This window comes from Staurois parvus, unplaced genomic scaffold (assembly GCF_062004578.1).
Source record: "Staurois parvus isolate SC_StPar_1 unplaced genomic scaffold, SC_StPar_1.0 ptg000086l, whole genome shotgun sequence".
NCBI lineage: Eukaryota > Metazoa > Chordata > Amphibia > Anura > Ranidae > Staurois > Staurois parvus.
In genome coordinates this window covers 7913433-7936946 of record NW_028317882.1, presented here as the reverse complement: position 1 = coordinate 7936946, position 23514 = coordinate 7913433, and the positions used below count along the sequence as shown (strand labels likewise).

Below are 23514 nucleotides of genomic sequence, written 5' to 3'. Positions count from 1 at the left end.
CTGTGTTCTTCTATTGTTGTGACTTAGATGACGTTCAGAGCACATTTTATGCCCAATTCATGCAAAACTCCTCGTAATCCCAAGGGGTTCACATACTTTTTCTTGCAACTGTATGATGAATTGGATCTGTGGAGGGTTAGGTCCAAAAAAACTTTAAATTCAGAAACCATAATATGTTTCCAAACAAATGGTCTGGCAAGGTTTGAATTTGGGTTGTGCGTAAAAATTGCATTGATCCACAATCAATCCATACAGATCGTCCGTGAAAAACAGCTTAAAAAAATCAAGGGGAGTTGGTAAATTTTCTGTTTCCACCTGAATTCAGAGTTGGGCAGTGAATGGGGGGGAAGTACGGGAGCTGCAGAATTTGTGGGCTGCCAATTAGGATTTGTAAACTCATCCGGAAGGACACTATGGGCTCTATGGGCCTTTGTTCAAATTCTTGGTGACTGCGGGACACAAGATTCTACTGCACTTATGGGACTCGCCACATCACCAAGTGATACCGCAGTGCTGGTATGTAAAAGACCAGGATGTACTAAGCCGTTGGTGCTTGCCAGTTCACCAAAAGGTAGAGTGGCACTAGTACTAGCACTGTGCTGCATATACGAATCATTATGTAATTGTAACACCTCAGCAACCTGGGAACGGGGTCGGGTATGCCTGACCTTAACAGGGATCTCTTCTCCATTGTCTGAGCTATCTGTCAGGGTGCCGCTGCTGTCTACAGGTTTGTATTCTGAGGTAGATTCTGTCAGTGAGGTTTCCCCTTCTCTCTCACCTGACATACTCAAAATCCTGAAGGCTTCTTCACTAGTGTACCTTGCATTGGACATTTTGCCCACTAAATTTATAGGTACCTAGTGCACCTCATGGGAAAAAGAGCACCTGGCTGTCAGGGACTCCTTGAATCGCTACAAAAAAATTTACCTGCTAGTGCTACCAGAGATCAGGCATGATATTGCTAACCCTGCAATTTTGTGTGCAATGTATCAAGTGACAGTGATCTGCTGACACTGCACTTGCTGGGGAAGAAGGGGGGGGTTAAGCACAGGTGTTGGCAGGTGCCAGGGTTGATCCTGCTAACGCTGCCTTTTTGGGGACACTATACTATTCTAGTTCTGATCTGATCAAAGATACTGATCTGTTCAGACGCTATACTAGCAATGGAGGTTTATTGTGTATGTGAGTTTGTTCCTGGCAATCAAAGAGTTAAATGTGATGACTGATGTAGTGGTGGGCAATCTGAAGCTAACTGACGCCAATGCTATCTGAAGTGACACTAATACGGTTATCAGTAAAAAATCTGTACACTGTACTAATGACACTGGTGACAAGGCAGTAAAGGGGTTAACTGGGGGAGATCAGGTGGTTAAATGTGACCTATCTGTTCTTTTACTGTAAAAGTGTAGTGCTTTGACTCGTATATGTGTGGACCTGTTTTCTTCTCTCTCTGGAATGGAATGTGCTCCAGGGAGAGAAGATTGCATCATTCCCTGTCCCTGTGTAATGTAATCACAGGCACAGGCTGAGCTTGGATTGAGTACAGCCCATCAGCAAGTCCAGCAAAATATATTATTGGTCTAAATCTGCTGAGTGATCGGTGCTGTACCGAATCACAGCACCAACTGGTCAGTGAGCGCATGTGCCCCCTGCCTGTGAAGCAGGAGCGAGGATCACATTTATATATGTCATTTTGCGCATGGAGTCCGCCCTGTAGTAGTAAAACTGCTATAGAACAGATAGTACCTGTTTAAGGAGGATCTGGTACATCAGGAGAGGTGATCTAGCTCTCCAGAAGAGGATTTTTGCTGTAGAGACTTGTAAATAGTTTCAGTAGGTTTGTTTTCAGTTCTAGTTCCACTGGGCATCCCGTACACCCCTTATCCTATCAAAGTTTTATTATCCCCTAATAAAACACGAAAACAAGCTCAAGGACTGGTTACTGTATCCTGGATGCGGGTCTGAATGGAAAATGTGTGTTGCCTGGGTGTGCAGGACTATAGAGGGACCCAAATCTATTGCATCTCCTAAGGGGGTAGTTCTACACAAGGAAACTGCAGATGATTTCCTGATCATGGCTTGAAAATAATGGACCTTTGACAGACGTTTTTCTTATGGTTTGGAGAGAAAGGGACTTTTATGTTAAATTTTCTGACGCAATGGTGGGAAAGTATCAAAAATGGAGCAGCTTTGCATGGCAACCAATCAGCTTCCATCATCAGCTTTTTCAATTAAAGTAGTTGTAAACCCTCACATTTACCCAGTGAAGTGACTACCCTCCTCCTACATAAGCCGTACCTGTTTACCTGCAACACTCTCTTCTATAGCTGTTGAAGATGTAGAAATTACACAGCTTTTTTTATCTTCAGCATGCAGGGGATGAGGATCTTACATGACACACTGCACAGCTCAGAGAGGAGAGCTCTAAGAGCTGATTGGATAGAAAGCATATACCCATGTCCTCACAGCACATAGGAATGATGCAGAACTGTATACTATAGCTCCCTCCCTTATCCTCCTCTATCTCTTGGAGTCAGGAAAACCAGAAATCAGAAGAGACTTATGCAGATAGCAGAGGAATGAGGCAGCAGAGAGAAATCCAACTCAGTGCTTTGGATTGAGATAAGTAAAGGAGGTGAAGAATAGAAGCTGATTGCCTTGCACAGCTGCTACAGATTCTGCCTGCTCCAGTTTTGATACATTTCCCTCATGAAAAAGACACCATCAGCACTGAGAGAAAAGCCTAATTCAGGAGCAGGCCTAGTTTTATCTGTTTAGTAATAAACATCTTCATCATGAATTGGTTTACGTGAATGCTATAGTGTCTTCAAATGACGGTATATATAATGGAATTTTTATTTTTATTGTTTTTACACTAGTAATGGCAACGATCAGCGACTTATAGCGGGACTGCGGGACTGCAGCGGGCATTCTGACACTGGGGGGAACTGACTAACTGCCACTGACATCCCCAGTGACACTAATACAGTGATCAGTGCTAATAAAAAGCACTGACACTGTACTAATGACACTGGCCAGGAAGGGGTTAACATCTGGGAAAATCAATGGGTTAACTGTGTGCTGTGTTGTGTTTTACTAGGGAGACTGTGCAGAGAGATACATAACAGCATGTCCATGATGACAGGAGAGAGATCTGTGTTGTTTACACACAGGTCTCTTCCCTGCCAGCTTTCCCTGGCGATCACCGAGTGCCAGCCGGGAATCGCCGTCTGGGACCCGGTGATTGACGTCTCTAGCCACCAATAGCAGCATGGGTAGGGCGGCGCACGTGCCCCCCTCACATATATATATTTGATTTTTCGCAGCCCTGTAGCAGTACTGCAAGCAGTTAATAAATCAGCCTCACTATGTCAGTATAAATTGTTCAACAACAACAGCAACAATTGTATAGTGTATATATATATATATATATATATATATATATATATGTATATATTTATACCATGCAAGGCCCTGCCACTGTGTGAGATTAGGAAGGGATGTAAAGATGACACAGGATTCTCAAAGTATCAATTGAGAAGCTCAAGCATGTGTAATTGGAGCTGAGTGAAAGAGTGTTCTAAGAAATGTTTTAATTCCAGTTCGAGGCCTGGTGCTTGAACGTTCCAAAGTGTCTTGGGTAGGATGGAATCTTCATTCCTGTTTCCAGCTTTTGCTGGACAACTGCAACCAGTTGCATGTTCATAAGTAGTGTATGTGATCATTTGAGCTTGGGTACAATTTGTGTTTTAAAAAAGGCGTATTTGCAAATAATGTTGGAGTTCTGTAGAGGGGGATGATTTTAACCCTGAAGTTGGGATAAAGACATAAAGGTAGAATTTTTGTAAAAGTTTGCTAAATGTGTCATGTTAATATCAATCCACCATTCAAAGTCATTGGGGCAAGAGAAGGCAGATTTAAATCTAGGGTCACCTAGAAATGTTCCAGTGGAGGTCTAAGAAGTCAGAAATCTTTTTTACATCTAATCCCTAGTCTAAGGGATTGGGCTATCAACTTATTACATGTGGAAATGATTCTTAACAGAATGGTAGTAGACCAAAGCTGGCCTGGCAAAAAAAGGGTGCAATGGAATTACTCTCAAATTTTAATCAAGGAAATTTAGGTTTCAGAATATTCCATTGGGCTAGTTGTGTTAATCTGCAAATGATGTAGCATACTCATAACTGTGGGATCCCTAAACTGCCAGATCTATGGGACAGCATAGAACTTTTTTGGAATATTGTGGAGGTTAATCATGCCACACAAATGTATTAATCGCTGATTGGAGTTTGTTTAAATATGTTTTAGAAACTAAAATAGGGAGTGCTCTGAAAAGATATAGTAGTTTAGGTAATATATTAATTTTGATAGCAGTAACTCTGTCCAAAAATAGATGAAAAGAAGTCCAAGTCTTAAGTGTTTGGCGAATTTTATGGTCCAAAGGGGGAAAATTGTATTAAAGTAAAGATTGAAAAATCATTTATTTATGATATGTTACTGTGCACATTAATTCTGAGAGCAGCAAAATCTTAATTCTAGAAATGTCCATTGGATGTCCTCAGTGTATAGTAAATGATCACAGTCTCATAAACTTAGTTGTGACTGAGAGAAAAGAGCATATAAAAAAAAAACAACAACATTGTAGTAATACCGAAATTTCATAAAAGGCACTTCAGACAATCTTCTAGCACAGGGGTCCTCAAACTTTTTAAACAGGGGGCCAGTTCACTGTCCCTCAGACCGTTGGAGGGCTGGACTATAGTTTTAAAAAAAAAAACTATGAACAAATGCGGACACAGAACAGGAGATGACCAGAGACTGCGGACATACAACGGCGGCGGGAATACTGGGCCAGCCGCTCCATAAGACGCACAGACATTTCCCCCCACGTGTGTCTTATGGAGCAAAATAGTGCCCCATCATTGGTGTCAGTGGGAGGAATAGTGCCCCATCATTGGTGTCAGTGGGAAGAATCGTGCCCCATCATTAGTGTCAGTGGGAGGAATAGTGCCCCATCATTGGTGTCAGTGGGAAGAAACGTGCCCCATCATTGGTGTGAGTGGGAAGAAACGTGCCCCATCATTGGTGTCAGTGGGAGGAATAGTGCCCCATCATTGGTGCCAGTGGGAAGAATCGTGCCCCATCATTGGTGTCAGTGGGAGGAATAGTGCCCCATCATTGGTGTCAGTGGGAGGAATCGTGCCCCATCATTGGTGCCAGTGGGAAGAAACGTGCCCCATCATTGGTGTGAGTGGGAAGAAATGTGCCCCATCATTGGTGTCAGTGGGAGGAATAGTGCCCCATCATTGGTGCCAGTGGGAAGAATCGTGCCCCATCATTGGTGTCAGTGGGAGGAATAGTGCCCCATCATTGGTGTCAGTGGGAGGAATCGTGCCCCATCATTGGTGCCAGTGGGAAGAATTGCGCCCCATCATTGGTGTCAGTGGGAGGAATAGTGCCCCATCATTGATGTCAGTGGGAGGAATAGTGCCCCATCTATAGTGTCAGTGGGGGGAGGAATAGTGCCCCATTGTTGGTGTCAGTGGGGGGAGGAATAGTGCCCCATCGTTGCTGTCAGTGTGGAGGGGGGAAGTGCCCCGTCATTGGTGTCAGTGGGGGAAGGGGATAGTGTCCCAACATTGGTGTCAGTGGGAGGAATAGTGTCCCATCATTGGTGTCAGTGGGAGGAATAGTGTTCCATTATTGGTGTCAGTGGGAAGAATTGTGCCCCGTCATTGGTGTCAGTGGGAGGAATAGTGCCCCATCTATAGTGTCAGTGGGGGGAGGAATAGTGCCCCATCATTAGTGTCAGTGGGGGGAGGAATAGTGCCCCATTGTTGGTGTCAGTGTGGGAGGGTGGGGAATAGTGCCCCGTCATTGGTGTCAGTGGGAGGAATAGTGCCCCATCATTGGTGTCAGTGGATAGAATCGTGCCCCATCATTAGTGTCAGTGGGAAGAAACGTGCCCCATCATTGGTGTCAGTGGGAAGAAACGTGCCCCATCATTGGTGTGAGTGGGAAGAAACGTGCCCCATCATTGGTGTCAGTGGGAGGAATAGTGCCCCATCATTGGTGCCAGTGGGAAGAATCGTGCCCCATTATTGGTGTCAGTGGGAGGAATAGTGCCCCATCATTGATGTCAGTGGGAGGAATCGTGCCCCATCATTGGTGCCAGTGGGAAGAATCGTGCCCCATCATTGGTGTCAGTGGGAGGAATAGTGCCCCATCATTGATGTCAGTGGAAGGAATAGTGCCCCATCTATAGTGTCAGTGGGGGGAGGAATAGTGCCCCATTGTTGGTGTCAGTGGGGGGAGGAATAGTGCCCGATTGTTGGTGTCGGTGTGGGGGGGATAGTGTCCCAACATTGGTGTCAGTGGGAGGAATAGTGTCCCATCATTGGTGTCAGTGGGAGGAATAGTGTCCCATCATTGATGTCAGTGGGAAGAATTATGCCCCGTCATTGGTGTCAGTGGGAGGAATAGTGCCCCATCATTGGTGTCAGTGGGAGGAATAGTGCCCCATCTATAGTGTCAGTGGGGGGAGGAATAGTGCCCCATTGTTGGTGTCAGTGGGGGGAGGAATAGTGCCCCATCATTGGTGTCAGTGTGGGGGGGGATAGTGCCCTGTCATTGGTGTCAGTGGGGGAAGGGGATAGTGTTCCAACATTGGTGTCAGTGGGAGGGATAGTGTCCCATCATTGGTGTCAGTGGGAGGAATAGTGTCCCATCATTGGTGTCAGTGGGAAGAATTGTGCCCCGTCATTGGTGTCAGTGGGAGGAATAGTGCCCCATCATTAGTGTCAGTTGGGGGAGGAATAGTGCCCCATTGTTGGTGTCAGTGGGGGGAGGAAAGTGCCCCATCGTTGGTGTCAGTGTGGGGGGGGGGAATAGTGCCCCATCATTGGTGTCAGTGGGAAGAACCGTGCCCCATCATTGGTGTCAGTGGGAAGAAACGTGCCCCATCATTGGTGTCAGTGGGAGGAATAGTGCCCCATCATTGGTGTCAGTGGGAAGAATCGTGCCCCATCATTGGTGTCAGTGGGAGGAATAGTGCCCCATCATTAGTGTCAGTGGGGGGAGGAATAGTGCCCCATTGTTGGTGTCAGGGAGGATGGGGAATAGTGCCCTGTCATTGGTGTCAGTGGGGGAAGGGGATAGTGTCCCAACATTGGTGTCAGTGGGAGGAATAGTGTCCCATCATTGGTGTCAATGGGGGGATAGTGTCCCAACATTGGTGTCAGTGGGAGGAATAGTACCCCATCATTGGTGTCAGTGGGGGAAGGAATAGTGTTCCATCGCTGGTGTCAGTGGGGGGGAGGAATAGTGCCCCATCGTCGATGGCAGTGGGGGGAGGAATAGTGCCCCATCGTTGGTGTCAGTGGGGGGAGGAATAGCGCCCCATCATTGGTGTCAGTGGGAATAATGCCCCATCATTAGTATCAGTGACACCAATGATGGGGCACTATTCCTCCCACTGACACCAATGACACTTAGCTTGCTGACCCCTCTTCCAGCATGGTGCTGCTGCAGCCAGCATACCTGGTTGCAGCAGCACCATCTGCATGGCACACTTACCTGTCAGCTGTCCTTCTTCACTCCGGCCTCTCCCTCACTCGATGTTCGTGGGGCCGCTCAGCTCCGCCTCCTCGCAGGTGATTGGCCGCCTGTGTGCCTTTCCTGAGCTACAGTTCTGGCGCCCAATCACCGGTGAGGAGGCGGAGCCGAGCGGCAGGAGTGAAGGAGTGGCCGGACTGAATGAAGGAGCAGCGCTTTCTGGACTGGATCGTCGTGGGACTGGGACACGGAGCCAGGTAAGGTACAGCAGCTCCCTGCCCACCCCTGTACTTAGTGTCTCTTCCTCGCGGAATATACGCCCCTGCCGGCGGGTCGGATAAATGGCCTCGGCGGGCCGCAGTTTGAGGACCCCTGTTCTAGCAGAACAAATAGGAGGAATATTCTACCAATTTCATGATGAACTCTTCAACTGCTTCTTCTAGAAGAGGGTATGTGCCAGATAGGTAAGGGACAAGGAATTGGATGAGGATGAATTATAGCTTTGATTTCCACCAGACCCAGTTTAACTAGAATGTCCTGTGCTTCTGACATATCCGTAGCTACATATGTGGATCCATTATGTTGGACAATCACCTTAAACAGGAAGCCCTATCGATACCTGACCCGTGCTGAATGTAAAGCAAAAGTTATCTCTTTCATATTATGTCTTTAATTTAACGTGGCGGGGAGATATTAGAAAAGATCTGCAACCATGTGTGCCAATCTAACATGATATGTGCAGAGTTCATTGCATGTCTTAATGTCTCCTAATAAATAAGGAAATCTTTCATGCATAAGGTGATATCTCTTGGAGGCTTGTCTGGTGGTGGCTTTGGGTGTAAAGTGTGGTAAATACAGTCACAGGTAAATACCGAAGATTATCGCTCTGGTAGCAAAGTTTGAATAGCTGAAAGGTGGTGGGGATTAAATACATGACCAACTCTGGAATCCCTCTGATTTTGAGATTGTTTCATCTATTGTGGTAATTGAGATCTTCAACCAGCAACTATAATTGAGGGAAGGCAGCAGCCATGGATTCATGTTCCCTGCTAAGCTCACTCTATGTAAGGCTCAGTTTATCATGTTTAGTTTCCAGTCTATCTGTCCGATTTTCTTAGAACAGCCAGTTCCTGGGACACAGAATTGGTTGTTTTATGTAATTCTGACCGATATTTTGTAGCTAATTTTGCATACATGGCTTCTGAGCTATTCTCCAGATCAACATTAGTGAGTGGAGACACCTACTCACTGTTTGTAGCTTTAGAAGAGATGGAAGGCTGTTGTACTGCTGAAGATTTTTTTGAGAGATAGGAGGACTTCTGATGCCATATTGTGCCATGCTGTGCTGCTCCCTTGCCCTGAGAAGATACTGTGTAATGGATTTCTGTGAAAAGCCCCAAGATTTCCTCTTTGAAATAGGCATGCACAAGGTCCATGTGCCTCAAGGGGTGTAGGAGGTGAGCAGATTAGTGCAGCATGTAGCCCTTAAGAGCAGCCAAATGCCCTGTGAGTAGGGGGAGCTGTTATCTCATTTTGCTATCCCACTCAGCGTACAATTTTTTTTCTAAAGCACTCTACAATAGTTTTTCAGGGCAGCTATGTATTGTTTTAACATCCTAAAGTGATTGTAAGCTCGAAAGAGCAGGGCCCTCAATCCCCTCATGTTTTGCATTGTATTGGTATTGTTCTGTCACATGTTCTGTCCCTCTTTTGTAATGTACAGCGCTGAACTATTGGCGCTTTATAAATACTGTATAATAATAATAATAATAATAAAAGGTCTTAGAGCAGCATTAAATGTGTACCTTTTTATTTTTTCTTATTTTTACTACTCTTCTCTCTTTTCCTGTTTTTTTGTTTCCTAATCTTATCTTTGATTACCTCATTTAACACAATGACTATTTGAATATCATCTCCTCAGTCTCCTGCTTCAAACTGAGCCTCATGAGCAAGTAAGGTGAACCCAGGGACTCCAAGGATCCTGATTTTCCTGCCCACATTTTTACCCCCTAAGCTTACTAACTCTAATGTCCAAACAGCTGAGTCAATCTTGAATTCCCCAGTAACCATGCACTGACATTCTCCTCTCACCCATGTATGATTGTCCACAGGCCTGCCCTACCAGTAGCGGAAGAAGCAACAAGAACAACCACACCATCTCTTAAGACAAAGATGCAAAGGCTAGACCTTCCTTAAAGCAGAGCTCCATCAAAAAGGGGAAGCTCCGCTTTAATGCTTCGGCCCTCGCTCCCCATTAAGGATTGGCACCTTTGGGGATTGGGGGGTGGGTACCCAAATTTGCCAGGTACCTACTCCCACTTACGCTGCGATCGGCTAGGCAAGCGGAAGTTTTTCCCCTCCGCATAGTCTTCTGGGATATGGGACAGGTCCCAGAAGACTACGGGGCCATTCTAAAGCACAGTAGTTCTCCAGCACCGCTGGACCGAGGGACAGGTAAGTGGCTGTATTTTAAATGTCAGCAGCTACAGTTTTTGAAGCTGCTGACTTTTTTTTTTTTTTTTCATCTGGAACTCCACTTTAACTATCTTTCACCTATCTGAACAGCATCTGATCCAATCTAAGCAAACATCACACAGCGTTCCCAAGCTACGGGACTAAAGATGCTAGGATCCCACCATCGATGTTAGAGTTCTGCCCTTCCAAAGCAGACGGGCGAGGAAACATCACAATACAGGCACTCATGGTCTGTATGTGAGGTCTTAGCGGCATCAGGACTTTTTTTATTGCTCTGTCTCAACTCTACCTTGATGTGTTCATCAGAACAGATAAGAGTTGGACCTTATGGGCTGTCATGGCTTGGTACAAAATCATTGAGGGAGGGCAATAGTTCAAGAATATACTACAGGAGGAACTGTATTGGAGATTTTGGCCCACAATGATTTTTACCCTCAGATTAAATTACTGATGGACATAATTATTAATAAGACATACAGGGACCTTTAAAATACAGTATGGCTCTAAAGTTTCAAAACACTACTTGATTGTTTTTCTGAAAACAGAGGTCATAAAAGGACATCATAAACCAGCCCTGAAATTTTATCTGGAGGGACTATCTGACAAAAGTCTTTTCTCTGGCCACCTGGTAGTGTATTTTATGGACGAAGTGTAAGGCCCCATGTACACAGGACACTTCCAAATGATGGAAACTGACTGCTGGAAAACGTAGGTTAAAAAACATCTGTTTAGCTGCGTTTGCATAACGCGTTTATGCACGTTTATGTGCGTTTGTGTTTAGACACGTTTTTTAACCAATTCAATACCGGGCAATTTTACACCTTCCTGCCCAGGCCAGTTTTCAGGTTTCAGCGCTCTCACACTTTGAATGACAATTGCGCGGTCATACAACATTGTACCCAAACTAAAATTTTATCATTTTCTTCACACAACTAGAGCTTTCTTTTGGTGGTATTTAATCACCGCTGGGGTTTTTATTTTTTGCTAAATTAACACAATAAAACAAAAAATTAAAAAAATTAGTTTTACTATTTTTTTTTTCCAGTGCAGTACATCGTCATCATATAACTGCCAGGGCGGTGATCAGGGACACTGACTGGTGACAGTATGAACAAAAATATATATATATTTTTTTTTTTTATTACATTTTTTTTCTTAAGATTTTTTTTCATATTTCACTATGACCAAAGTAGTAGTACCATAGTAACATTGTACTACTTTGGGGAAGTGATCAGTATTTTTTTTTTTTTTTTTACACAATTTGCTTAAAGCAAAGAATTACTTTGCTATATAAGCAAGCATTTACGTGAATGACATCGATTCATTCAGGGTTTTTTTTTTTATTGTTTTTTTTTTGTGCTTAGCTGTGATTTGGCCACAGCTAATCACATGACATGTGCATGTGATTAGCTGTGACCATTCACAGCTAGACACTAGTATACAATGGATGGCATGAATGAAGCCATCCATTGTATACAACTCTCATGTGACCTGCTGTGATTGGTCACAACAGGTCACATGGTACCGGCAACGGGGCCGATACTCAGATCTGTCATCGGCCGTGTCCGAGGTACACAGCCGGTGACAGATTGCGCCGCTCTGCAGGAGCGCAATCTGCGCATGTGCGGGAGGATGCCATATGGCGTCCACCCGGAACGCTGATGACATCTGCCGCCTGCCATTCAGCCATAGGGTGGGCGGCAAATGGTTAAAATAAGCACAGGAGAACCTCCAAAATGTCCAGAATGCACTGAAAAGTGGTAAATTATTAACTATTTCAGACAGTTTCAGAGAAATACAGAGAGTAGAAGCAGAGACAACAGTATGTGTTGAAATTAGCTTAGGTGTGAGTCACTCATTAACATTTCTTTTGTTTCCAAGGGTGGGAAAGGTATCTGGTGGAGTGAGTCATTAAGGTCACCTGGCAGGGGGTCTTCATGAGGAATTTGAGGTGTGAATGGTCATTAACATATCTTTTGTTTCTAAGGGTGGGAGAGGTCTGAGGTGTGAATTGGTCATTACAATGTGTGACAAGCTTGGTAGAAACATCCAGTTTTCAGTGTTTTGTCCATCTGAGTACCTTGAAAAGGCTTTGCATACATTTTTCATGATGAAAAAAGGCTCTGGACAGCATCGGGAACTGTAAGAGTTGAAAAAAAATTTCAGACGAAAACGCTTATAAACGCGATTTGCCGAGTTTAGCCACGTTTACAAGCGTTTTGCGTTTGAAATGCTGATAAAATTGACTGTTGAACGCAAGTTTTCTGCGTTCAAAAAAATGACTGTAAACTCAACTGCCTGTAAATGACTATGTGTATACGGACACATAGGAAAACATTAGGGTGAGTTCAGGGGCTGCTGAAAAAAACGCTGAACAGCTCCTAAACGTGAGATTATCAGCTGCAGTGTACATGAGTCCTAAGGGTTATTTTGTACAAAGCATTAAAGATGAGTTCATTTAAAGTTTACACTAAGGTAAGTTGAGGTCGCATGCACAGTAGGCCTTTAGCCTGTGGATCCAGTCCCAGTAGTTGAATGCACATAGGAGGTACAATTGCAGTGGCGAGCCAAAGAATTTGACAGACTGCAGGCAGCAGTGCTGGAAGCTGCATCTGTGCCTTCTGGGCACACTAAAGTGTTGGGATTGGATGCACTCAGGCTAAACATCTAGTGTGGTGGCCTTACTCTATTTTGCAGATATCTTGTGATTATATGTACTACAATAGCTGTTTTGCTAGACTGTTTTAACAATGAAAGGGATTTTGTTTTTACCTGTTCCACCACATAAATAGCATAGTCTGCTTGCTGTTTCTGGAGAAAAGGATGCATGTTGTACAGCCAGGTACTAAGATGTTGTTCTCTGTTTCGAAAAGGAATCACTATTGCAATTTTTTGAAGTGCTGTGCAGTTCTCTGGCTTGCTGTGACCACCAAGTGGTAAATTAGCATTTTCAAGGATTCTGTTTTCAAGAGATGCAGCATTCAGTTCAATGAGGTAAGGACCTAATTGGAAAGACAAAGGTGCACACATGGATTATGCATTTAAAGCATCATTACAAACTATCAATAAATGCTGCATTACATGCTGTTCATACTCATTCAGTCACTATGGGGTTCATTTTCTGTTTTCTGCAAAAAAACCTGGTGGATTCTGCAGTTCTCTGTCTTCCCCTCCTGTCCATGTCCCCACTGCAGTTGGGGATTTTGCAGATCAGTGTTGGCAGCTAGTGCACATGTTCAGCTTACAGTGTGTTTCCATGCTGAGCATTCCCTCCTTGATCACATCTGAGCGGCCCATGTAACTATAGAGTTACACATGTGGGCGTATACACTCTTGTAAATGACAGCCCTTTCCCTCCCTCCTCCTCCATGCCCACTAACCAGCTAAACACAATGGGGGTGGGATATTACATCTCGATTGATGGAGGCTTTGCCTCCCTGGTATTCTAAGAAACAGACTGGAGTGGTGTGACACAGCCTGTGACTGGCAGAAATCCACCCACATCATATTATTACCACAAATAATAAAGATTTGGTTTCAAATATATATTTGTGAGACAAATTAAAACAGTTTATTTATATTAGTTATTTCTTTTTACTCAGTAAAAGGACTGCAGGACTCTTTGGCCATAGATAGTTTTTTTTCTTGTTCAGCCAGTGGGTTGAACAAAAAAAGACAACAGATCCCTCCATCCACAAAAATTAGCTGGATAGAGGAATCCTTCCTGCCGGGGCATTGATTGACCCCCAGTACAATCCTCCCATACAGATCAGTCTATCCCCCATTACAACCCCCCACATCAATCTGATGCCAGTACTATCCCCCCAGGTCAATCTGTCTCCTATTTCGATTCCCAAAGGTCAATTTGTCCCCTATTACAATCCCCCTTGTAATATGTTCCCCAGTATATTGCCCAGGTTAGTCTTTCCCCAGTACAATCCCCTCGGTTAGTCTGTCCTTTGTACATATCTAAACTTTTTTTTCTAAACTTTTTTTTTCATCACGCGTCAGCTTCACACAATATACAGCACTGTGTTCTGGCAATTGGATAGGAACTTCCCATCCCACTCCCTCCGCAAAATAGGGCAATGAGCTCACAGTAACCTTTGTATATTCTATGAATGAATGCAAAGCACCCTCTAAATTGACCAAGTTAAAGTTTGTGACATCATCTGCCCGTCTCTAAGTCAATAAGAGGAAGCGTTGCATTTATTCAAGTAAAAAAAAGCATCACAGACGCGACATATGTTCTCCCTCCTCTGTTGCCTTTGCAGCATAAGGGGGAGTAGTTGGGGGGCAGTAAAAATGCATGACAGAATCATGCATTTTTACTACCCCCTAAACATAAGTGTAAACAAGGTTCAAAAAGAATCATCTTACTCAGCACCTGTGATTCTCCATTATCATGATGATGATCACACAGTACAAGCTGTACTGTGGGATCATCATGATCATGATGCTGATCACAGGTGCTGAGTGAGCTGTGGCTGTGTAGACAGTGTTTGCACTGTACACTACTACTACCCCTGTCAGAAATAGTAATAATATACAGTGCAAATACTGTCTGTAGCTTATGTTACTGTAGATTCCTCCTTCTTATCAAACAAAAGTGCCACTGCCACCACCTGCTAAATTCATGGATATATTACCGCTCTGAACCTCAAAGACACTGCCAGCTATAACCCCACCTTCAGTCTGGCTACAGGACTTTCTAAGAGAGTGAGGCAGCTACAGTATCACTACCAATTTTTGGCAAATGCAGCACTAGCTTCTTCCTCCTGCCAGCTGAAAAAAGTTAAAAAAGTGCATCCCTGCTACTGCTTCTGATCAAAATGATGAGGTCCAAGGAAACATTTTTGACCAACTCTTTTTTTACTCCATGTGTGAAGTGTGTGTCAGGACACATTGGGCCCCCTTTCCCTCGGGACCACACAAACTGCACACATGGATGGTACACCACTACATATAGGTTGAACCAGATGGACCTGTGTCTTTATTTAAATGTATAAATGATATAACTAACCAGGCCTATGTTTATAGTTATTTTCCTGTCAGTAACTTCTAGTACAGGGGTAGCCAACCTTTCAGAGGTGGAGATCAATCTGAATAACATGAAAGATCAAGGATCACCAGGGATTCGTACCATTTTTTTAAGAAATTAACTAGCAAGGCCTAACTAAATATAAGTGTCACGTACCTGATTGGAGACTGAAATGACAAGGTCGGCCTCACTTGTGTCACTAGCCCTGACCCCACTGGAAGTGGAACAGAGGGTGTCTAGGGACCAGGGGGACAAGAGTGCCAGCAGATGTTGTTTGCAGTTGGAGACTTTGGAAGACTGATGAACCTCCGATTCAGGAACAGTAGTGATATGCAGAGCTGGTATGGTAGGTCGCCAGGTGTGCACCAGAGCAAGGCAGGAAGCTGGGATGGGAGACAGGAGCAATGTCATAGGAATAGCCGGGGTCATCAACGGGCGGAGAGCGAGGTACCAAATCATAAGCAAGCCAAAGTCAGGAGCAGAGCCGAAATCAGGAACAAGTATCAAGAAGGAGAGTAATCAAGAGTCAGGTCAGGAACAAGCCGGGTCAGCAACAAGGAAATCACACAGGAACAAGCAACAGCTGAAGACCAATCAGCACTCAGCACAGGCAAAGGCACCTTTTAAATGTTCTGTCTGGCGCCAATCTTCACCATGCGTGTGTGCGATCACGCATTTCTTTGCGCATGCACACTTCTATTCGCCAATCGTCTCACCCAGATTCCTTTACAATAAGAAACATTTAGAAAAAAATAATAAAACAAATGCCACTGTTAAAATATAAACTTAACCTACCTTAACAGTGGACAGTGCCAGTAGGTCAGTGGATGGTGTCAGTAGGGTAGAGGTAGGTGTCAAGAGGGCAGTGTACAGTTTCAATGGAGCAGTGGAAGGTGTCAGTCAGTACAGCAGTGGACAGCGTTAGAAGGGCAGAGGTTGGTGTCATCAGTTTTTTTCTAGTTTTTATTATTTCATTTGTATTATTTTTTTTGCAATTTTTTAATTCTTTTTTACAATATTATTTTTTACCATTTTTAGAGCCCTGTTGGGGGGCTTTGGTGGAATTTCAGGGGTTTAAATAGACCCCTGATGTCTCACTTTTGAGACAGAAAGGAACTGAGCACAGAGGTTCCTTTATCTGCAGCCCTAGCTGCACTGGACAGTGAATGCATGGGAAATGTTCAGCACACCACTAAGCCTGAGCCAGAACATAACCCCCCCCCCTCCTGCCTGGTGCTCTAGTGCTGGAAGTAAAGAGCACAGAGCAGTGACTGACAACTAAACAATCAGCTGTCTTGTGATCACTGAGTTCTTGGACTTAGAGCTGGTGGGGGACAGTTTGCAGCAACGGACAAATGCTGCAGCAGGTAGACAAGTATGTATGTTATTTTTTTGATATTACCACACTTTTCCATTAAATACCTTCTTTGACTCTGTGTATACCTAGGAAAAATGGAAGAGCTCAAGTCTATAGTGGAGATAGCACTGACATAGCCCTGAAAGAACCCCAATGACTCAGGATTGATAGTGTCCAGAAAAATTATGACAAAATAAAAATGAGTAAAGCACCTGGATCAGATGGCTTACATCTTCGTGCCCTCAAATAGTTGATCTCTGCTATTTATAAACTATTGTTTCATATGACGTCCTCCCATTCTCACTGCGCATGCGCAGCTCAGGGAGCGCGCAGAGATCGCTGGTGCGCTGTGTCCCTCGGACACAGCGGATCACCGATTACGGAAAGAGCCGAAGATGTCGGCTCGGTCATGTGATCAGCTGTGTCCAATCACAGCTGATCACATGTAAACAGCGAAATGAGGGTTATCGGCATTTCTCTCCTCTCGAGCTGTCACGCTGACAGCTCGAGAGGAGAGCAGAGCCGGTAATCGGCTTTACTCAGAGGGGACATGTACGCTGATCATCAGGGCACTGATGATCAGTGTAGCCCCAGCAGTGCCACCTGCCAGTGTCCATCAGTGCCTTATGTCACTGCTCATCAGTGCCTTGTGCCAGTGTCCATCAGTGCCACATATCAGTGCCTACCAGTGCACATCTATGCCACATATCAGTGCCTATCTGAGCTGCCTTTCAGTGTTACCCATCAGTGACACGTATCAGTGCCACGCATCAGTGCCACGCATCAGTGCCACGCATCAGTGCCACATATCAGTGCCACATATCAGGGCCACGTATCAGTGCCGCAGTGCCACGTATCACGTATGCCACGTATCAGTGCCGCCTATCAGTGCCACGTATCAGTGCCGCCTTTCAGTGCCACGTATCAGTGCCGCAGAGCCATGTATCATGTGTGCCACGTATCAGTGTCGCCTTTCAGTGCCACATATCAGTGCCGCAGTGCCACTTATCATGTATGCCACATATCAGTGCCACGTATCAGTGCCACATATCAGTGCAACGTATCAGTGCCACGTATCAGTGCCACGTATCAGTGTCACAGTGCCACGTATCATATGTGCCACGTATCAGTGCCACATATCAATGCCGCCTTTCAGTGCCACTTATCATGTATGCCACGTATCAGTGCCATGTATAAGTGCCACGTATAAGTGCCACGTATCAGTGCCACGTATCTGTGCCGCAGTACCACATATCATGTATGCCACGTATCAGTGCCACGTATCAATGCCACGTATCAGTGCCACGTATCACGTGTGCCACGTATCAGTGCCGCCTATCAGTGCCACGTATCAGTGACACAGTGCCACGTATCATGTGTGCCACGTATCAGTGCCACGTATCAGTGCCACGTATCAGTGCCACGTATCAGTGCCACGTATCAGTGCCACGTATCTGTGACACAGTGCCACATATCATGTGTGCCACGTATCATGTGTGCCACGTATCAGTGCCGCAGTGCCACGTATCATGTATGCCACGTATCAGTGCCACGTATCAGTGCCACATATCAGTGCCGCCTTTCAGTGCCACGTATCAGTGCTGCAGTGCCACGAATCACGAATGCCACGTATCAGTGCCACGTATCAGCGCAGCCTTTCAGTGCCACGTATCAGTGCCACGTATCAGTGCCGCCTTTCAGTGCCACATATCAGTGCCACGTATCAGTGCCACGTGGCACTGACAGGCGGCACTGATATGTGGCACTGAAAGGCGGCACTGAAAGGCGGCACTGATACATGTCACTGATACGTGGCACCGATACGTGGCACTGATACATGGCATACATGATACGTGGCACTGCAGCACTGATACGTGGTACTGAAAGGCGGCACTGATACGTGGCACTCCGGCACTGATATGTGGCACTGATACGTGGCACTGAAAGGCGGCAATGATACGTGGCACTGATGTGGCACTAAAAGGCGGCACTAAAAGGTGGCACTGATACGTGGCACTGAAAGGTGGCACTGAAAGGTGGCACTGAAAGGCGGCACTGATACGTGGCACTGATACGTGGCACTGATACGTGGCACTGAAAGGCGGCTCTGATACGTGGCACTGAAAGGCAGCACTGAAAGGCGGCACTGATACGTGGCACTGAAAGTCGGAACTGATATGTGCACTGATACGTGGCACTGATATGTGGCATATGCCGCCTATAAGTGCCACGTATCAGTGCTGCCTTTCAGTGCCGCCTTTCAGTGCCACGTATCAGTGCCACGTATCAGTGCCACGTATCAGTTCCACGTATCAGTGCCGCAGTGCCATGTATCACGTATGCCACATATCAGTGCCGCCTATCAGTGCCACGTATCAATGTCATGTATCAGTGCCACGTATCAGTGCCGCCTTTCAGTGCCACGTATCAGTGCCACGTATCAGTGCTGCCTTTATGTGGCACTGATACATGCACTGATACGTGGCACTGATACGTGGCACCGATACGTGGCACCGATACGTGGCACTGAAAGGCGGCACTGATATGTGTCACTGATACGTGTGTCACTGATACGTATGCCACGTATCAGTGCCACGTATCAGTGCCACGTATCAGTGCCACCTTTCAGTGCCACCTTTCAGTGATGCCTGTCAATGCCCATCAGTGCCACCTACCAGTGCCTCTTCATCAGTGCCCATCAGTGCCCCCTATCAGTGTCCATCAGTGCAGCCTCATTAGCGCACATCAGTGAAGGGGAAAAATCACTTATTTACAAAATTGTATAACAAACTAAAAAAAAAACCTTTATTTTCAAAATTTTCAGTGGTTTTGGTTTGTTTAAGAAAAAATAAAAAACCCCGAGGTGATTAAATACCACCAAAATAAAGCTCTGTCAAAAGAAAATGATAAAAATCTCACATGGGTACAGTATTGTTTGACCGCACAATTGTCATTCGAAGTATGACAGCGCTGAAAGCTGGAAGTTGGCCTGGGCAGGAAGCGGGTATAAGTGCCCTGTAGGCTAGTGGTTAATCGGACAACTATGTGGCAAATGAGGTTTTATGTTGCTAAATGTACAGTAATGCACTTTAGGGTGTTCTCTTAGACTTAATAATAGCATGCAATGCCAAGCTGCAGTTTCTAAAGAAAGTAAATGGTTTTCTTGTGGTAAAAGACATCCAAAGACGGGGACACAATTTTGGACTTTTACAAAGTACTGGTAATACCTCATCTGGAATATGCAGTTTGATTTGGGCACAATTCACAAAAAGGATTTTGGGGAACTGAGTAAAGTGCAGAAAAGGGCAACTGAAATAAGAGGCATGGAGGACCTCAAGTATGATGAAAGATTAGCTGAACTGAATCTAAATGTATTTGTTCATGAAAAGAGGAGTTTAAGAAGGAATATGATTACCATGTAAAAAAAATATAAGTGAACTTGGTATATAACTTTTACCTTTTAGATCATTACCAAGGACAAGGGGGTGGTCTTTACGTCTGGAGAAAAAGATTTAACATTTACATACAGGATTGCTTTTTCACAGTAAGAGATGTGAAAATATGAAAGAGGCTCTCTAAAGAACTATTTCTGGCCAGCTCAGTAGATTATTTTGAAAAAGAGCTAGATGTGTTCCTAAATGTACAAAATCTAACTGGATATTAACATTTATATGTAATAACACCAGAAATTGTTGATCCAGGGAATAACTGATTGCCTATTGGGGGATCAGGAAGGAAGGAACTTATTTAACCACTTGCCTAGTGGGCACTTTCACCCCCTTCCTGCCCAGGCCAATTTTCAGCTTTCAGCACTGTCTCAATTTGAATGGTAATTGCACGGTCATACAACACTGTACCCAAACCAAATTTTTATCATCTTTGTGAGACAGCTTTCTTTTGGTGATATTTATTCACCACTGAGCTTTTTTTATTTTTTGCTAAACAAACTAAAAGAGAAAACATTTTGGAAAAAACCCCAGGTTTTTCTTAGTTTCTGTTATAACATTTTGTAAATAAGTAATTTTTCTCCTTTACTGATGTGTGCTGATGAGGCGGCACTGATAGGCGGCACTGATGGGTAATGACAGGCATCATTGATGGGCATTGACAGGCAGCACTGATATGTGGCACTGATAGGCAGCACTGAAAGGCACTGATAGGTGACATTGATGGGTACTGATAGACTGCACTGATGAGGAGGTACTGATGGGCATTGGCAGGTATCACTGATGGGCACTGAAAAGCAGCACTGATATGTGGCACTGATAGGAGGCATTGATGGACACTGATGGGCACTGATAGGCAGTAGTGATGGGCACTGATAGGCAGCACTTATTGACACTAATAGGTGGCACTTATGGGTACTGATAGACTGCACTGGTGAGGAGGCACTGATAGGTGGCACTTATGGGCATTGACAGGCATCACAAATGGTCACTGAAAGGCAGTGTCAGTAATATGTGGCACTGATGAGCACTGATTGGCAGGAATGATGGGCACTTTAAGGCAGCACTAATAATCAGGGCATTGATGATAAGTAAAAAAAAGGGGGGGTGAAAAGAAATTTACAAGAAAAGTGGTTACATTGTAGACAGAAAGCGATACCCAAAAATTTCTCAAACATTATGCTTTATTGCAAAGAATGCACATGTTAGACATTTAGGTAAATACCACAGTTAGCCATCACCACAAGATCAGACAATACAAAAAGGTATGACCTAAAACAAAATTTATTAAAAGCAAGACATCATGACCGGTCATGAATATAATTGGTCCTGTAAATGTAATGACACTAGGTCTGGTGTACATACAGCACAGACACATTGGAAACACCCCATGTAGGGGATGTATGCAAAAATTGTAACCTTAGAAGGCTATACATCAAATATGCAGTTGTATAAACATTGGTTCCAGTATAATATGGACTGAGGCGCCCGATTAAATAATGCTAGTATGCTAGTGAATGATCCAACTCAGGGCAAGGATCCGAAAGAGACATATGCAGCACAAAAAATTGATTGCTAATATAAGCACCAGTAAACTGATGCTGTAATGTGTTAACACACACTTTCATGCAAAAAAAAATATAGCGCTTTCAACAGGGATGAGTGGTTCTTGACTGATGAATTAACAATAATCTCCAAAGATAACACTTTGGAAAAAACTTAATGACAATGGTGACTTCTCCATATGACATCCGTCATCTATAGTTGAAATGGCAGGGCTCTGCCAGTGTAATATAAGGATTCTTCACTGCCAGCATGCGGACTAGATGCCTCCCTTATTATATATCTGTTGTATAGCTTATAATAATATCCAATCTGTATAGTGAAAATGGGGTGCTGTGCACCATCTAAGAAGTATGGCATAATGTCCCCATCCTGTAGTGAATAAGTGACATAAGAGATAGTCAATATGGTTGTCACTAAGTATATCAGATATTGACGGTCATAAGGTTGTAATTCCTTTCCTGTATTTGCAGTGTTCCACTCACCACCCGTTCATTAAGTAAAGAACGGTGCATAATCTCTCTTGTTATTGGATTCAAGCCCAGATTCCCAGAGGCAGCTGTCAGCATCACGACTATGGATGAACGGGCTCTGCTTCCATCCCGGTACACGTGCAGATTGATGAGCGCCCAACACGAGCGTGTGTTTCCGTGTCCCCTGCAGGGGCGTATCTTACTCAGCTTCGTCAGGTCCTGATGCAGTGGAGTTAGATACACCTATCGGCGAAACGCATTGACGTCACACGTCAGTGACGTCTCTACCGGTCAGACGCATTGGCGCCATACACCTAGTCCTGCAGGGGACATGGAAACACATGCTCGTGCTGGGCGCTCATAAATCTGCACATGTACCGGGATGGAAGCGGAGCCTGTTTATCCATAGTCCTGATGCTGGCGGCTGCCTCCGGAACTCCGGGCTTGAATCCAATAATGAGAGAGATCATGCACCGTTCTTTACTCATTGAACGTGTGGTGAGTAGAACACTGCAAATACAGAAAAGGAATTATGGCCATCAATATCTGATATACTTAGTGACAACCATATTGACTATGTCTAACATATGCATTTTTTGCAATAAAGCATAATTTTTGAGAAATGTTTGGGTATCATTTTCTGTCCATGATGTAACCGCTTTTCTTGTGAATTTCTTTTCACACCCCCCTTTTTTTGCTGTTTGGTTTTTGGTTACTTGGCAGATAATATACGTCCAGCGATAATGATAAATATGCATGGCCTCATGTTCTCTTGTTATTACACTGCTAATAAGTACCCTGATTATCAGTGTAGATGTCCCCTTTGAGGAATGCTGCTTACCGGCTCTCCTCTTCTGCACAGTCCCCAATATCTAGCAAGAGGCATCCTCGATATCCAGCAAGAGGCATCCTCGATATCCAGCAAGAGGCATCCTCGATATCCAGCAAGAGGCATCCTCGATATCCAGCAAGAGACATCCTCCATATCCAGCAAGAGACATCCTCCATATCCAGCAAGAGACATCCTCCATATCCAGCAAGAGACAGTGCCATATCCAGCAAGAGACAGTGCCATATCCAGCAAGAGACAGTGCCATATCTAGCAAGAGACAGTGCCATATCAAAAATGAGACATCCTCCATATCCAGCAAGAGACATCCTCCATATCCAGCAAGAGACATCCTCCATATCCAGCAAGAGACATCCTCCATATCCAGCAAGAGACATCCCCAATGTCCAGCAAGAGTCATATCCCATATCCAGGAAGAGACAGTCCCCATATCAAGCAATAGTAATCCCCAATGTCCACCAAGAGGCATCCCCAATATCTAGCAAAGAGACAGGTCCATATATCCAGTAAGAGACAGACCCATATATCTAGCAAAGAAACATGCCCCATATCCAGCAAGAGACATCCCCATACCCAGCAAGAGACAGGTCCATATATCCAACAAAAGACAGCTTCATATCCAGCAAAGAGACTGGCCCATGTCCAGCAAAGAGACAGGTCCATATATCCAGCAAGAGTCAGCCCCATATCCAGTAAAGAGACAGGCTGATATCTAGAAAGAGACAGCCCCATATCCATGCAGTATTATTAGA

General features: G+C 44.6%; 1 protein-coding gene across 1 annotated transcript in view; it reads right to left on the bottom strand.

Moving 5' to 3' along the window:
* LOC149468502 (beta-1,4-galactosyltransferase 1-like) overlaps positions 1 to 23514 on the bottom strand; it is a 170677-nt gene that overhangs the window by 87598 nt on the left and 59565 nt on the right. The window contains exon 3 of the mRNA XM_089670016.1: positions 12805 to 13034. Coding sequence (XP_089526142.1) covers positions 12805 to 13034 — 230 coding nt within the window. The remainder of the gene's footprint in view (positions 1 to 12804; positions 13035 to 23514) is intronic.